Raw genomic sequence first — 15338 nt, 5'->3', positions numbered from 1 at the left:
AATGGAAAACATCTCAGGGTACAGTAGATCTATAAAACCTTATCACTGAATCAAGCAGGAGGTCCTACTGAAAAACAACATGATTAGTTGTATAAAGTATCTGTAAATACACATAATCTCAGGGTATCTTTACTTTGAGAATGACCTAAAAATGGCATCTTTCCACTTACTGGATTTGCTGTTATCTGTTGAGTTACTGCCACTTTTTGCTTTTGTTTTGCAGGAGAAGCTGAATGAAAAATAGCAGGGGATGAGAAGGATCCTGGGGTTTGTGTGTCTTCCTCTAAAATAGGCATGCTCTGATCTAGAATTAGTCTCACAAGATACATGTAGGAAACTATTGCAGAACTTTTTTTGCCAGCAGTGGCAAGAACCTTGCTTGAGACTTTGTGGAAATACTAGTTTTAAAACTCCTTCAGATTAAATTTTCACATTTGATACAACATTCTGGAAACCATGAATATTCCTATGCCATTTTTAGTCATTGTCAGAGATAAGATAGAGTATAATGCAGAACTTTTCAGAACCTGCTTTTGAAATAACTGGTTTTGTGCTGTCTTCATACTACTGAAATATTTCAGTGTGTCAGTGAGTGTTGCCATTTGCTGCTGCTTCCCAGCAGGAAATCCAGTCTACTGACATAATTAATGAAAAAGGGAATCCCCAAAAGGAGAACAGTGCATGAAAGAGGCTGGAGACCTTTACAGTTTTTTGAAGGTAAGTTTTCTCCTACTTAGTAAGAGTAGTTTATTTTGGAAAACTATTTACACTGAACTAGCATTTGATTAAATCACTAGTCCACATTAAGACTTGCCTCCAAACAACCATGAAGGTTTCCAGCTCTAATTTTCTGTTGTGTGAAAGCCATATTTTCGCAGCCTATGAGCTACCCATTCATCCTGCTGTTATTCAGGATGTAGAACTCCCACTGACAGCAGTGCAGAATTCTGTATAGAGGTAGGTGTCATAATGCAGGGTTATGTCAGCAGACTGCAATATGTTCTTTCATTTTGTGATTAATCACTACATTTTAAAGGACATAGGCAGTTCAAGAAAGCTTTAAATTCCCTTAGCTGAGCTGAAATGATCTTCTGTTTCAGTTCTTTTTCTGTTCTTCTGTAAAATAGTATGATTTTCTCTGTTGTCTGTATACCAGAAGTAGGGTATGTTTCTTTCTTGCATTGTTTTTGGGTTTCTTGTGTTATTGTTTTGTGTGTGGGGTATTTTAAATGTCCATGTGGACTTGTTACACCTATGAGGCAGGGCTGACTGGGATAGCCATTTCTGGGATCCTGCATGTAATCCATGACGAAAACAGAAAAATACCAGATGACAGTGGAAGCTGGATACCAAGGGTCTTTTGTGTGAGCTAGGTTGGCTCTTTTGTGTGTTTTATTGCCAGTTTTGTTCTCTAGATAATTGCTTCTGTGTTCTTCCCTTACCTTCTTTTCACCTAGTTTTAAAAAAAAAAAAGTAGTGTGAACTACTGAGAGTTGAATCATCAGTGTTAGATCTTTCCAAAGGCTGAGTTCCAATAAGTGTTAGGTAGTTGGTGTTTACACTGCTAAAGTGGTTGCAGTAGAATTGTAGTTAATTCCTCGGGCTTCTGAAGAACCTCTGGGGTTTTAAGGTAATCAGATAACATAAAGGATAAGATCTGTGAGTTATGTCTTTCAAATGTAGAATGCAGGTTTCTGTTCGTTCTGATCTCTCCAGCTTGCTGCTCAGGAGAGTTATCCAGCTGTAGAGAGTTTGTGGTGCCACATTTATAGGTAGAGCAACAGAGATAAGGAAAACTTAAAGCTCATCTACAGAGCTACCTGGCATTGTTTTCTCTGCTGTTTTCCAGACTTCAGTCTTGGAGCCAAGCATCCTTGATGCTGTGCTATTTACTGCAGTCTGGATTTAGAGGGATTAAAGTCAATAACACAGGAGTTTTGCAGTACTGTTAATGCAGCAATGTAGAAATAGGCTAGTGAGGATGGACTCATCCCTCTGCACTTACTGTACTAATGTGATCTTACTTTCTCTTGTCTTCCTAATTCCAGGTTTGAAAGAAGGGGGTCAGACCAGGAAAAAGCCGTGACAGCTGTTTTCAGAGGAACATTTTTTTGTTTGGTTTTTAATAGAGATTTTGTAGTGTATTGCAGCATATATAATTGATTTAATTATTTGACAGGTCTTGTTTTTTTATTTCAGGGAGGTGCAGGCAAGCCAGCGCTCTGTGGCCATAATTGCTGAGATGATCCATACAGCCAGCCTAGTTCATGATGATGTTATTGATGATGCAAATTCTCGCAGAGGAAAAAGGACACTTAATCAAATCTGGGGAGAAAGGAAAGTGAGTTTGCTAATATGTGCAAGACTTGCCTTTGAATTTCAGCAGAGCACAAATGCCTTGAGGTTTGTAGCGTTACTACGGCTAGGTCTTGGGAAATGTCAGAAAAACATATGAAGAGGTGTGCACAGTTTGTGGGTGAGACAAATGTGTTTTCCTTTTCTGAACTGTTGGAAGCATTAGATGATGAATGATTGAAGTGTGTTGTTGTTGGACCTGTTCAGAAGAGACAGCTGAGAGGGGCCCTCATCGTCGGTGTCTGAAAGCAGTGTCAGGAAGATCCAGGCTCTTCTCAAGTAATGGGACAAGAGGCAGTGGGCAAAAACTGATGCACAGGAAGTTCCACCTGAATGTGAACAGATTGCCCAGAGAGGCTTCGGGGACACCCTCACTGGAGAGATTCAAGATGCAATCCTGTGCAATGTGCTCTGGGATGACCCTGCTTGAGCAGGGAGGTTGGACCAGATGACTGTGGTCCCTTCCAACCTGGCCCATTCTGTGATTATTACTGATTTTGCATTCCCTGTGCCATTCTCTGCAGTACTGTTGAAATACTTTAAAATTTGCACCTCATCCTGAATGCTGATTCAGTGGTGAACACAAAAAGTTTTCAGTCAGCGGGAAATTTTTTTTCAAATTGGTCCTTTTTTCACAGAGCATTACAAGAAAGGCCTTCACCAGAAAATACAAGGAAGGAACCTGGGGCAATTCAGAGTTCACATGGCGTAACAGCCTCAAGAGAATGGTCAAATAGAGAACTAATGTTCAAAAAAAACTTCATAAGCAAACTGCATACTGGGGGGACATTATACAGAAATGATACTATATTATTGGGATTCAAAAATTACTCAGATTTCAATATTTGGCTATGTATTTTTTTGCTCTTAAAATGAGATATTTGTGCTTTTTATAGGAAAGTTTTGTAATGTGAGTAGATCTGACAGTTAAAGGAAATTGTATGGTCTGTAGTAACGCAGGAGAAGACTTAAGGGATCACCTTTTTGTTGTTGTTGTTGTTAGGCTGTTCTAGCTGGCGACTTCATCCTCTCAGCTGCTTCTGTAGCTTTAGCACGAATTGGAAATACCACTATCATCTCTGTTCTAACTCAGGTGATTGAAGATCTGGTGCGTGGTAAGGCTTTTTCTTATTTTTATCTTCCAATTTGGTTGCCTAAGCAGTAAACCCACAAATAAAACCTCCCATCTGTGCAACTTTTTAGGTGAATTCCTCCAGCTGGGTTCCAAGGAAAATGAGAATGAGAGATTTGCTCACTACCTCGAGAAGACTTTTAAGAAGACGGCGAGTCTGATAGCAAACAGTTGTAAAGCAGTATGTACGTCTGTCTCTTCTGAAGTTAACATACCATACTGTGAGCTTCACAGCTAAACTAGTATTGCTGTTTGCTCTGGAGACCCTCCAAAGCAAAACCTTGGAAGGCTATTCTGCCAGAATGTGAATGGGTTTGAGATTGTGAATTTTATCACCGTTCAGCTGTGTAGCCTCCAATATTGGTTTTCTCTTTTTCTTTGCGTTTTTTATTTTTACACAGATTTATTGTCATTCTCAGTTGAATCAAAATGAGGTTCAAATAATCATAACAGTGGCAATATTCAATTTATGAAATTCTCAAATTTTATTAAATTTGAGACAGTGGTTTTAAACTCAGTTGATCATTTTTGAGCCTATAATTTGATTTTAAGACTTCTTTGACATCTGGCCCAACTCATTGGTGCTGAGGGAGACCTTAAGTGGTAACAGTGGGAGGAAATAATTAATTCATAGAATCAGGGAGTAAGCTGCATTGGAAGGGGCCCATCAGGATCATCAAGTCCTACTCCTGTCCCTGCATGGGACACCCCAAGAGTCACATTATGTGCTGAGAGATTTTCCAAACACTTCTTGAACTCTGTCAGGTTTGGTGCTGTGACCATTTCCCTGGGGAGCCTTTTCCAGTGCCCAGCCACCCTCTGGGTGAAAACATTTTCCTGCTATCTCTACATCACATTGTAAAAAACCAGAAGCATGTACTTGATTTGTCTTGGGGTTTTAATTACAAACTACTTTATTCAACCCTGTCACTTGGTTCTCTTACTTCATTACAAGAAGATCCAATTCAAGATTATGTTCTTACGCAAAAGTAGATATTCAGTTTAAGTCCAGAAAATAGAGGTGGGTAATAGTCTTGCCTCATAAGAGTTTTGTTTATTCTTTTTAGTAAAAGGCAGTGTAGCTAATGGATTCTATAGCATGTGGGAATTCTAAGAGAATTAGACTAAAAATCTGTGCTAGTGTTAATCATCTTCCATGGTTCTCAGGGGACTGATGCATTTGTGCAACAGACAGCAGTTGAAAATTGCTTATATACAAATGATCACGTGGAATGAGACATGGATTTCAGGGGAGGGAAAATACTTTTTATTCTAGTTGGAGGAAAGAAGTGAAGTCTTCTGGATTGCTCATATTAACGACAATATGACCCTGACAATTTTCTTTTGCAAGTCTTGTTTTATATCAGTAGACGCCTGGACTAGTGAAGAGCATGACATTATTCTGCTACTGCAGAAAAAACCTACACAGGTTTTAATATTAATTTTGACAGTCTGCCTAAAAGAATCTTTGCAGATAATGGAAGAAATCACATTCCCACTGGGTAGATTCTCCCTACAAATGTGCTAATTTAAGCTTTTTCCTTTTCATGACTTGCAAGAGTTAAGGATTTAAGCACTTCCCTCAAGACTGAGGTTGTGATGCTGGTCAAGGGGGTGTTTGGCTGCTTTTCTTCTAGTGGCTGATCTGAGTTGTTCCATTGCTGAACTGCTGGAATTTTATATGCTGTAAAATTTTTGTTAGAAAGGAAAGCCGAGAGAGAAGGTCTCTCTTCATGGCAAATCCTTATTGCTGCACATAGTACCAATGAGTTGAATATGTATGTTTCCCTCCGTTTCTTTCTGCATGGATTAGGAGAGCTCTATTGATAGCAGTTAAAAGGGATTTGGTGGTTTCTTGGGATTTGGGGGTTTTTTTTGTTGCATGTGGGTTTTGAGATATTTTCATTTAGATGGCTTTGGCCACTGAAGAAATGGAATCAGAAGGGAGTTCTGTTTTCTGTAGCAAAAATGATAAGCAGGATCATCAGTTCTATCTTGAAAGGAAATTCAGGGAATCAAGAGTATTCCTATCTTGTTTTCAGGGACAAAACTAAGAGGAGATACTATGGGTTTTAGAAGTAGTTCTGTTCCTGTTAATGGTAGGGAAAACCTGATTAGTTGCTGTGATTTAATAAATACAAGTATTAACTGGAAAGAAAATGTCAGGCAAGTTCCAGTGGCACCTTAGAATGCCATGGTGCCATGCTTTAGAAATGGAAGAGGAGAGTATTCCTGCAAAAAGGTCTAAACAAGACATACACTGTAATTGATACTTTCTGTACCACCAAAGCATTACTGCATTTAAACCAAAATTCTTTAAGTTAGGACTGAGGGAGAGAACAGTCTGTTCAAAATGTTAAGAGCCATCCCAGTCTCCAGTTTATTTCTACAATAGTTCTGCATGGGGGAATGTTACCAAAGTTTCAATTAAAGTGTATTGTAAAAGGAAGCAGTGGCAGATGGCCCAGAGTCATTGAAGCCTTAGTTACTGCAAGGCATTTTTCAGAGAAACATGAGGTGACTTCAGTTCAAGAATTCAGAAACAATAAGGCTGGAGTGGAATTTCTGTTTAGTCATCAGGCCAGCTGGAGATAGCAAAATAACCTGAGCAGGTTTTCTGGTTTTTTTAAACCCTGCCATAATGTGAATTCCTGAGCCTCATAAAGCTTTTTATATTTTGCATGGTGTACTTTCAGATGAGGGATTAAATCCTGCTTGCTTTGAGTGTAAGGGTGCACTAGAGATTCTTGATTTCCATATTAGGAGGAAGCTTGTGCCTCCTTGTGTAAGGCAGGGCTGTGGAAAGGACTGAAGAAACCAGCAGTCTGAAGCTCTGGATCTTCCTGGGAGCTTGTGCTGTAACCAGTTCCTAGTTTGGTGTGTGCACAGGGCTCCATCAGAAAACCCTACCAGCACTGGAAATGGTGCCTAGGAAAATAGGACCTCTGACCCACACCAGCAGAACTGAATCCCCCCTGCCCAGCTAGACCTGCAGGCTGCAATAATGTCCCATGGCAGATGTAGGGTAATAGCACAGTAATATCAGATATTATGGTCAGCTAGTAAAGCTCCTTACTTATTTTTTAAAATACAGTAAGTCCTTTGAGGGTATTTCTTTTGCTGTGAGAAAGATATATCACATATATTCAGGCAGATAATCTTTGCTACTGAAGAGTACAACTCTGCACAAACAAGTACTTGGTTACCCTGTTAAAATATTAATCACTTGAGAAAAGGTCACATGCATGAAAATGCAGACTCAGGACAAGATAGTTGTCTGCCTTGTCTTGAGTCAAGACGTCTCCCTCTCACAGGGAGGCCTCCATCATCCCTTCCTCAAAAGTAGTTCCCAGGAGGGTTTGAGGAGCCTGGAGAAGTCTGTGGCACTCCCAGCAGCAGTGGAGGACGAGCGTGGGGAGAGGGCATCGCTGCCAGTGCAGCAGCACATCCAGGGCAGTGGCTGTGAGAGCACATACAGGACACACATGGGCACTCTGCAGGGAGCTCAGTGAAGGGCCACCCTGAGGGCAGAGGCTGGAGCAATCATGTGCCAAGAGCTGATTTGAGTCTGGAGTAGGGAAGACAAAGGGAAGCTGCTGTCTGCAGCTTGTAATTGGAGGGCATAGAGAGGATGGAGAAATGTGCAGTGAAAGGACCAGTTGTACTGTGGAAAAATTCAGTTAGGTTTGAGGAAAAATTTCTCCACGAGGTTGGTCAAACATTGCAACAAGTAGCTGAGACAGAGAGTGAGATTTTACATCCTTGGAGATAGTCAGAAATCAACTGGACACAGCTCTGAGAAACCTGATCTAACTGTGAAGTAAACTCCTTTAAGCAGATGACTTTCAGAGTTTCTTTCCAACCTAAACTATTTTGTGATTCTCCTGGAAAGAGGAACATTGCTCCTGTCTAGAACAACAGTGGTGAATGAGCCAGGAATGAGAAGGCAGGAACCTGACTGCTTCTGGAGATGGGCATGGAGGAGAATGGCTGGAAAAGGGGAAGATTTTAGAGCCTTTTCCTTTCCACGGAGTCCACAAATCTAGGACTAGAAGAACAAACATCTCTTATAGTGTTTATTCAAGCATATTCTAACCCAGCAGCAGGTTTTCCTCTCTGACCTACAGAGCACTGGTAGAGATGTGCAAATGTTTTCAACTCCAGCTGTCATATTGTCACATATTAAATATCAGAGCAGGATGTATCTACCCAGAGCTGATGATGTATTTTATGGATGTGAAATTCAGTAAAGAGGCAAAATTGGTTTATAGTCTCTCATATAACATAACAGAAACAACTTTTTTTTTTGCAAAAATGTGTTTGAAATAACACCAAGGAGATTGTCCTGCTTTGCTGAATTCAAAGAACGTTCCTAAAGAATTTGTTCCACTTGGTATTAGGAAGGATTTTTCAGCATGATTTAGTGGAGGACAGGCCTGAATTCTTGCAAGATTAAATTTATCATGAACCAGTCATACCTATTTGGGGAGCTCTAGGCTGTTTTCAAAGGGGAGTTATATTATTTAAACACACATCACAGTATTGACTTGGTTATCCTGATTGTATTTGCAAATGTGGGTATTATCCCAGAACATTATCCCAGTAGAGCTCCAGTTAAACTCCGTGTGGGAGTGACAGGCTGCCTGGCTGCAGCCCGGCCAGTGTCCAGCTGGGGGCAACAATCTACAAGAGCAGTTTGAGAAATTGCATCCTGCAGGAACTCCCTGATGGACACAACCCAATTGCAGGTTTATTAATGTGGTCATGGTCAGAGGGTTGCTCACTTGAGGATGACTGGCAAAACAAATCTCCTGAATTTTTAGATTTTTTTGGGCCTTTTTTTTTTTTGTCTACGAACAAGAATTGACATTTCAGGTTAAGTGAGGAAGCTCTTTTCTTTGCACAGCACTTCCTCCCACCCTCTGCCAGCTACTGCCCACTCCGACCCTTTGCCATTAACCAGTCACTGAATTCTGAATTCCGTATTTTAATCCTCCACATGGAATGAAATGTGGAGGTAGGTAAGGATTTCCTTGGAACAGGGTAGATGCAGTGCCCCTGCCATGCTGGTATTATGTTATTTATATTACAGAAGCAACCAAAAGTTTGCATGGTACAGCAGTAGATGTCAGGTCTTTGGGCAAATACTGCTATTTAAGAGACAAACATCAAAAGGAGGATAAAAAGACAAAATGTTCTGCTTTGATAGACCCTAGCAACATCTCTTTAAGTATCTAATATTTGCAGTTCACTCTGTTTAATAGCCTTCAGGATTTTGTATGATTACTAGAGATAAGTAGCATTATTTTCCTGCTATACTGTCCTCCTCTTTTAAATAAAAGTGGAGAATGTATGATGCTGTTAATTTCTCAGTCACCCAGATTCCTCTGGGGTTTAGTTATTATCCACAGATGCAGGTTATGACTGGGAAGTGTTCTGATGCTCAGATATGAAGTGCACTGCTGCATGAAATCATCTCTCATTTTGTGCAAGTTGCATCATATTTATTAGGATATAATGTTGTTTCTTATTTCCATCTTCACGTTCACCTTCAAAGCTACTTCTGGACTTGCTTTTACTTTGGGGTTGGTTTTGGGGTTGGAGGGGCTTTTTATGATCCTACCTTACACAGTCTTAAAGAGGAATGCATATATGTATACATACACACACACACACACACACACACACACTTACTTACTTACTTACTTTTATATTGTGTTTTCCTGGCATATATTAGTCTTAAGTGAAATGTATCTTCACTCCTTGCATTGGTCACAGCAGATTTGGAATGCCTGCAATAAACCAGGGTGGATTTTTGTCCCCTGTTCTAATTGGTTTATTGAAGGTTGAAATAAATCTGAGTATTTAACCAACCTCATTTTGCAAAATGTATAATCAGTACATAAATGCCCTTACTTTGAGGCAAGATATTAATTTTCAAACCTTAGTGAATATCCTGTATTTTAGTTTTGTGGAGTTTATTCAGCAAAATTTCTGTCCCTCAAGTAGTTGATTGTACATTCATGTAAAATGTTTTGTTTATCTCAGTTCAGTGATATCTTTGTGAGCTTGGTGTGCTTTCTTCATTTGCTGTCTTTTCTTTGCCACTAATTATCCCTCAGTAGCTTTGCCTGCAGGCTAATCAAGTCATCTTCCTGAGCAAGTCAGATACAGTTAACATCACCTTAAAAATAATCATCCTTATGTCAACTGCCCGTACTGTACTGGGTTCAACACATCCAGCTTTGTGATCTTCTATGAGACATGTAATGTCCATTTATCTGTTGTCTGGCCTCCAGTTATCCCCTGGCTGATTTATGTATGTAATTAGCTTAATTTCCCCATCACTGGACTGTATACAACTACTACCCTGCATGTGAAGTGCATCCCCATTTCTTCTCTCTTTATCTTTGCATTGTAATTTCTAAGCCTGATAAATATTTGATGCAGCTAATCTCTTTGCAGATGTGAATGTAGTTTTAATACTGCACTGCTGTTCAGCCTTGTTTTCTAGTAAGCTTGGCTAGTTGTGTGTCTCCATGAACTGAGATAAGCCAGAATGTGCCCAAGTCAGCTTTTTCTGCCTTTCCCAGAGCCCTCCAGCCTGTGCTGGCTGTGTCACTCCTATGGTCAGGGGCTAAAAGTGGACACTAACTAAAGCTTTCTATTTACTTGGGGTTTTTGTCTTTTCAGGTTTCAATTCTAGGCTGCCCTGACCCCAAAGTTCATGAGATTGCATACCAGTATGGAAAAAACGTTGGCATAGCTTTTCAGGTAGTGTTTCTGTTGAACTAAATGGAATCTAAAATATAAACTTCTCGAAAGTGCTTTAGAAATCAAAGTGGGCTGTCTTAATCCTTCCTACAAATCTTGTCTTTAACAAGGATTATTCTGTATTTAGCTCTAATATTTAAAAAAGAAATTTTAAACAATCTGTATGTTTATTTTTTCCAGCTGATAGATGATGTGCTGGATTTTACATCGTGTGCCGACCATCTGGGGAAACCAACAGCAGCAGATCTCAAGCTTGGATTGGCCACAGGCCCCGTCTTATTTGCCTGTCGACAGGTAAGTCAGCAGGAAGCTGTCTGCTCAAAATAAAAAGTGTAAACTGCTCCTCACAGGACCAGCTGAAACACATCAAATCTCCAGTGTCAGTGATGAGAGCGGCCTGGGCACATGTGACAAATCAGTGGGTTCAGTATCAGATGGATTCTGTGCACACACAGGTTACGAGAAACACCTTCCTGCACAGCTCTGCTTACTGTTAGGCTCTTGTAGGTATTCAGAGTTTTAGCACATTTTGTGTAGGTTATTCCTAAGTAGTTTCTTGCTTGTGTTTTCTCCTGAGACATCTTCTTCCCAGGCTGGACTGTGTATGTAGGATTTTTTGCCTTGTTCTGGGCTTTGTATCCATCTGGGGCCAAGAATTGAAATCCCTGCCTTGGGAAGTGTACATTTTTGCATTGAAAGATAACTGGACCATCTTACAAAGTTTTCTGCATTAACCAGAAGCCTTCTTTGCTGCAGATGTCCTGCTGTTTAGATGGGTACCTTTATTTATTGGATTTGATCTTTTCATCTCTTTGTCCTCAAGTATTATCCATTTACAAACATGAGTAGGTTTCCTGTCTGAAGGTTGGGTAAGAGAAAAGGGAATGTCATAAATAAAACAAGCTTAAAATTGGTCAAGATTTTCAGTGCCTTAAAAATTATTTAGAGGAGCAAAACAAAAACAGAATTGTGAGCAGCATGAAAAAAACATTAAAATTGGTGCTAATCCATAAACAGGAAAGAAACTGGTTTAATTCCTTGTTCCAGTGTCTTATTCACCAGAGGCAAGCAGATTTGGGGCTTAAAAAGCAGTCCTTCCTACCAGGCTTCACAGTGTGATACAAAAGCTGGCACAATTAGTTCCAGCAGAGCTCTCGTCTATGATCCCTCAGTGGAATTGCTTAGAGCTTGACATGGGAAAAGTTGTAAATCATTTAAAAAGACCCAACAACTTTGACATTTACTTCTCCCTCTAAAAGAGCCTGTTGTGGAGGGGAGGTGGAGCACACATATCTGTATGCTTCCTTGTCCTTTGGGCATTTCCAAGATTCTGTATCTCAGAAAAGAAGGGAGCACAGAGTATCAGCCAGCTGACAAAGCAGGTGAATGCATGTTGAGAACAGCCTTCTCTGTGTCCTCAGTGTCTCCCCATACTCATCTGAGGGATTCACAGCATGTTCTTGAATCATTATTTCAGAATTGTGTCATCAGCATTTGGAGCTGTCCAAAGAACAGTGAGGCACTCAGGTAGAAAGGGAGGATGGAGTTGTAAAACTGTTTTTGTGTGTGCTAAAGCCATGTGCAGAAGGAAACAAGGCATGTTGCAAATACCCAATTTTGGCAGAGAATGGGTGACATTGATTGTCTTGTGGGTGTTGAATATTCTAATTTTTAAATTAAAACTTCATTATTAATTTGTTTGGGTTGTCTGTCTCTGACTTTGAACTTCATCTGTCTTTTAATTAGCTTTACAAGATAAATTAGTTCATAATACAGAAATAAAAGAAAATAAAACCTGTCGGTCCTATTTTAAAATCTTGCTCTTTGTAAGCCACTTTTAAATGCTTTTCCTCATTTATATCTTTGATAGATGGGAAGTGTACATTTTTGCATTGAAAGATAACTGGACCATCTTACAAAGTTTTCTGCATTAACCAGAAGCCTTCTTTGCTGCAAATGTCCTGCTGTTTTCAAGAAACTGAAACAACAGCACCACAGACTTAACTGATAAAAACAAAGCATGGGTGCTAAAAAATGTGGAGCTTCAACAGACACTTGTGATGTTACTGAAAGACATTTAATATATTTGTGTCTGAGAAAAAAAAACCTCATAAGCCAGGACTTAGAAGACAGTCCAAAGTGTAATTATTAATCATAAGTTGTCTTTTCAGACTAGTATTGCTGCTATCCTTTCATGGAGCTGGTACTCCTCGAGTTGTCTTCCTGACAAACATTCGTTAGTTTTTCATGTGCTCTGGATCTTCAGTGGCAGATGCCTTTTCTTCCTATCCTCTGCCCTCCCTCTGAAATACACCTTTGTGCATTAGAATATTAAGAAGTAAAAAAATGTTTACCTTGATATAGTACCTGTTTATTCAGTATTTAAAGTTAGCTCTCTTAGTAAAAAAAAAAAAACACCCCATTTATTTTTAAAGGAAATACACTAGTGTATGCTAATTCTAAATCTCCTCTTAAACAAGTACAGCTGAAGAATGAAGGTTTATTTTTATTATAAGCATTCCTGTGAAATGCTGACGTGCTGCCCACTAAATATGCAGAATTGCTAATAACAGCTGTGCCTTACATGTTTGGGGATTTTCATGTCCTTTAGTGCTTAAATAAAAAAGTGATCCCATATGCATTCTATATAACTGTACATATGAATAATGTGAAAACTGATTGCATGAACACTGCAATTAAATTGCCATTACCTGGGAAGGAAGCTAGGATCTAGAAAAAGCCATGACTTTCTTCTTTTAGATAAAGTATGAGTCATCACTGATCTTCTGAATGCATCTCCAAGACTGTGTATGAGTAATAGGAGACTGTCACAGCACTGATGGGTGCTGTGTTTGTACCTGAACGAGGTTGTAAAGCTGCAGTTGCAGGACCAAAGGTGTGCAAGGAAAGCAGATCATTGTTTACAAATATATGGCAATAAAATCATCTTTGTTTGACTCTAATCCTTTCAGGCAGGATGAACAAACAGCTCTTTCCCTTAAAAAGAATTCCTCTGTGGAGTAGCTGCCCTGAGTTGTAGCCTTATTTTGTTAAGCACTAGGTTTTTCTGTTTCTAGGCTGTCTGAAGAAAGAGGTTGCGTATTTACCTAAGTGATGTGATTTTTCTCAAAACAACTGATTTGAGTTACCTGCTTGAGTTGTAGGGAATTGAGCATGGAGTGCTAACTATAAATGCTATGTGACTGAAAACAAAATACCTTATAGTTGTCATTTTTCTCTCACTAAAAAAAAAAACAAAAAAAAACCAAAAAAAACCACCTGTGTATATAAAATAGCAGCACAATGGAAAAAGTAAGAGAATGTAACAGCCAGTGTTACCATGAGGGGATTTTACAAGTTGAAATGTACAATATTGCAACAACCAACATCCTGGGTTCTTTTGTACGTGTGGGACAGAGGTGCTTCTTCTAGGAGTGCCAACACTAACCATCATCTGTGATAGAGTATCTGATGCAGATTATACACCAGGTAGTAGCCACATCAGAAGTTACCACACTGGAACATCTGCTTAACATGATAACGTGGCAGGTGCTGACTTCTGCTACCAACTGGCTACAGCCAGCACAGCCAGAGCCAGGTTTAAGTTTTAAATGCTTGGGCTCTGCTATACTGTAGTCCTGTGCAGACTGCAAGTACAAACCTAAAGCTACACCTGTAGCAACAACAGTGACAGGGGAAGAAGGCTGCACTTCGGTGGTGTTCTTACCTTAGCATGGCAGCAGCTACATGGAAAACAACTCAAAAGCAAGTACAAACCCTTCTCCCTTTGTGTTTAGTTTCCAGAAATGAATGCTATGATAATGAGGCGATTTAGTAAGCCAGGAGATGTTGAACGTGCATGGAAATATGTGTTGCAGGTAAGACTGATATAAAATATTTCTGCTGTCCCTGCTGCTCAGTCTGAAATGCATTGCCTCTCAAGTAAAATAGCAAAGCTGCATTGGCAAATACATTCTGAGTAGCATGCAATGTACAATGCCAAGTCAAAATTCCTCAGCTCTCCTACTGGCAGAGTGTTTTAGCAGAAATGCTAGGTAGAACTTTTCTTTTTTTCCCTCCAATAGCATAAAATCCACATAACAAGTAAAAAGCTCATGCATGACCTCCGTTCTTTCAGCTGAGGCATAGCTGTATTCAACAGCTGGTATAAATGGCATGTCATTTCCAGTCAGTCTTGTAATGGCAGTGCACACCCTATACCAGTTCTAAATTACTCTGGTCTAAAAAGACTGAGTAATGGTCTGTGCAAAATTATTACCTATTTTTCAGAATAGCATGGGGGTTTTGTACATCTCTATTTAGGGCAGGAGGGGGAAGGGATAAACCATTAGTTTCTATTTTGTTATTAATACCAGTGCTGTTTTGTAGTGGATGAGTTGCTGTTTTAGCATGAATTAGTTTTAGTACTTGGACAGTTTGGGGCAGGTAGGTGTGTCTCCCCGATTACAGAATGAATCCCCTTCCTTTCCCCATCAGAATGTAATGTATTAGGGTACTTACTGACCTTAGAACTTCCCCCTGTGACTGGCAGAGGCAGAAGGCAGCAGGAGGCTGACCAGTTCCCCGTTTCCTCCCTCTGTCTCCCCTCAGAGTGATGGCGTGCAGCAGACGACCTACCTCGCCCAGCGCTACTGCCACGCGGCCACGCGCGAGATCCGCAAGCTGCGGCCGTCCCCCGAGAGAGAGGCCCTGGTGCACCTGACAGAAATGGTTCTCACGCGCGACAAGTGAGAGAACGCCTTCCACTCCTTCTGGCAGCTACTTTACCAGACTGTGCCTACATTTATTTCAAAAGTTATTTGCTTCCAACACAAGCTACCAAAAATTATTTTTTTAAAAAAAACTCCTTTTTTTTTTTTTTTGAAGTTTTACTTTCTTTTTTTTTAAACAAAAGTTTAAAGTGTTTTACTGTGGGAAGCCATGCAAGTCAGAGCAAATCAAACTGTGCTGTACCATTGTTTTAGTGGGGGCTATTGATTGTGGGGGACGGGGAAGATGTTTACATGTTGATGCACAAAGGCCACAATGAGAATAAATATAAATCAGTGTATGAAAA

At 39.9% G+C, this 15338-nt stretch overlaps 1 protein-coding gene across 1 annotated transcript in view; it reads left to right on the top strand.

The window, feature by feature from the left end:
- PDSS1 (decaprenyl diphosphate synthase subunit 1) overlaps positions 1-15338 on the top strand; it is a 21734-nt gene extending 6396 nt beyond the window's left edge. Inside the window, 7 exon segments of the mRNA XM_041488528.1 lie at positions 2200-2341; positions 3359-3470; positions 3559-3668; positions 10181-10261; positions 10442-10555; positions 14059-14139; positions 14873-15338. Of these exon segments, the coding sequence (XP_041344462.1) occupies positions 2200-2341; positions 3359-3470; positions 3559-3668; positions 10181-10261; positions 10442-10555; positions 14059-14139; positions 14873-15013 (781 nt within the window). The 3' untranslated portion in view covers positions 15014-15338.

The sequence above is a fragment of the Pyrgilauda ruficollis genome, unplaced genomic scaffold (genome assembly GCF_017590135.1).
Source record: "Pyrgilauda ruficollis isolate IOZ18807 unplaced genomic scaffold, ASM1759013v1 scaffold12, whole genome shotgun sequence".
NCBI lineage: Eukaryota > Metazoa > Chordata > Aves > Passeriformes > Passeridae > Pyrgilauda > Pyrgilauda ruficollis.
The sequence above is the reverse complement of the archived record's forward strand: the minus strand, read 5'-3'. Positions and strand labels throughout refer to the sequence as shown.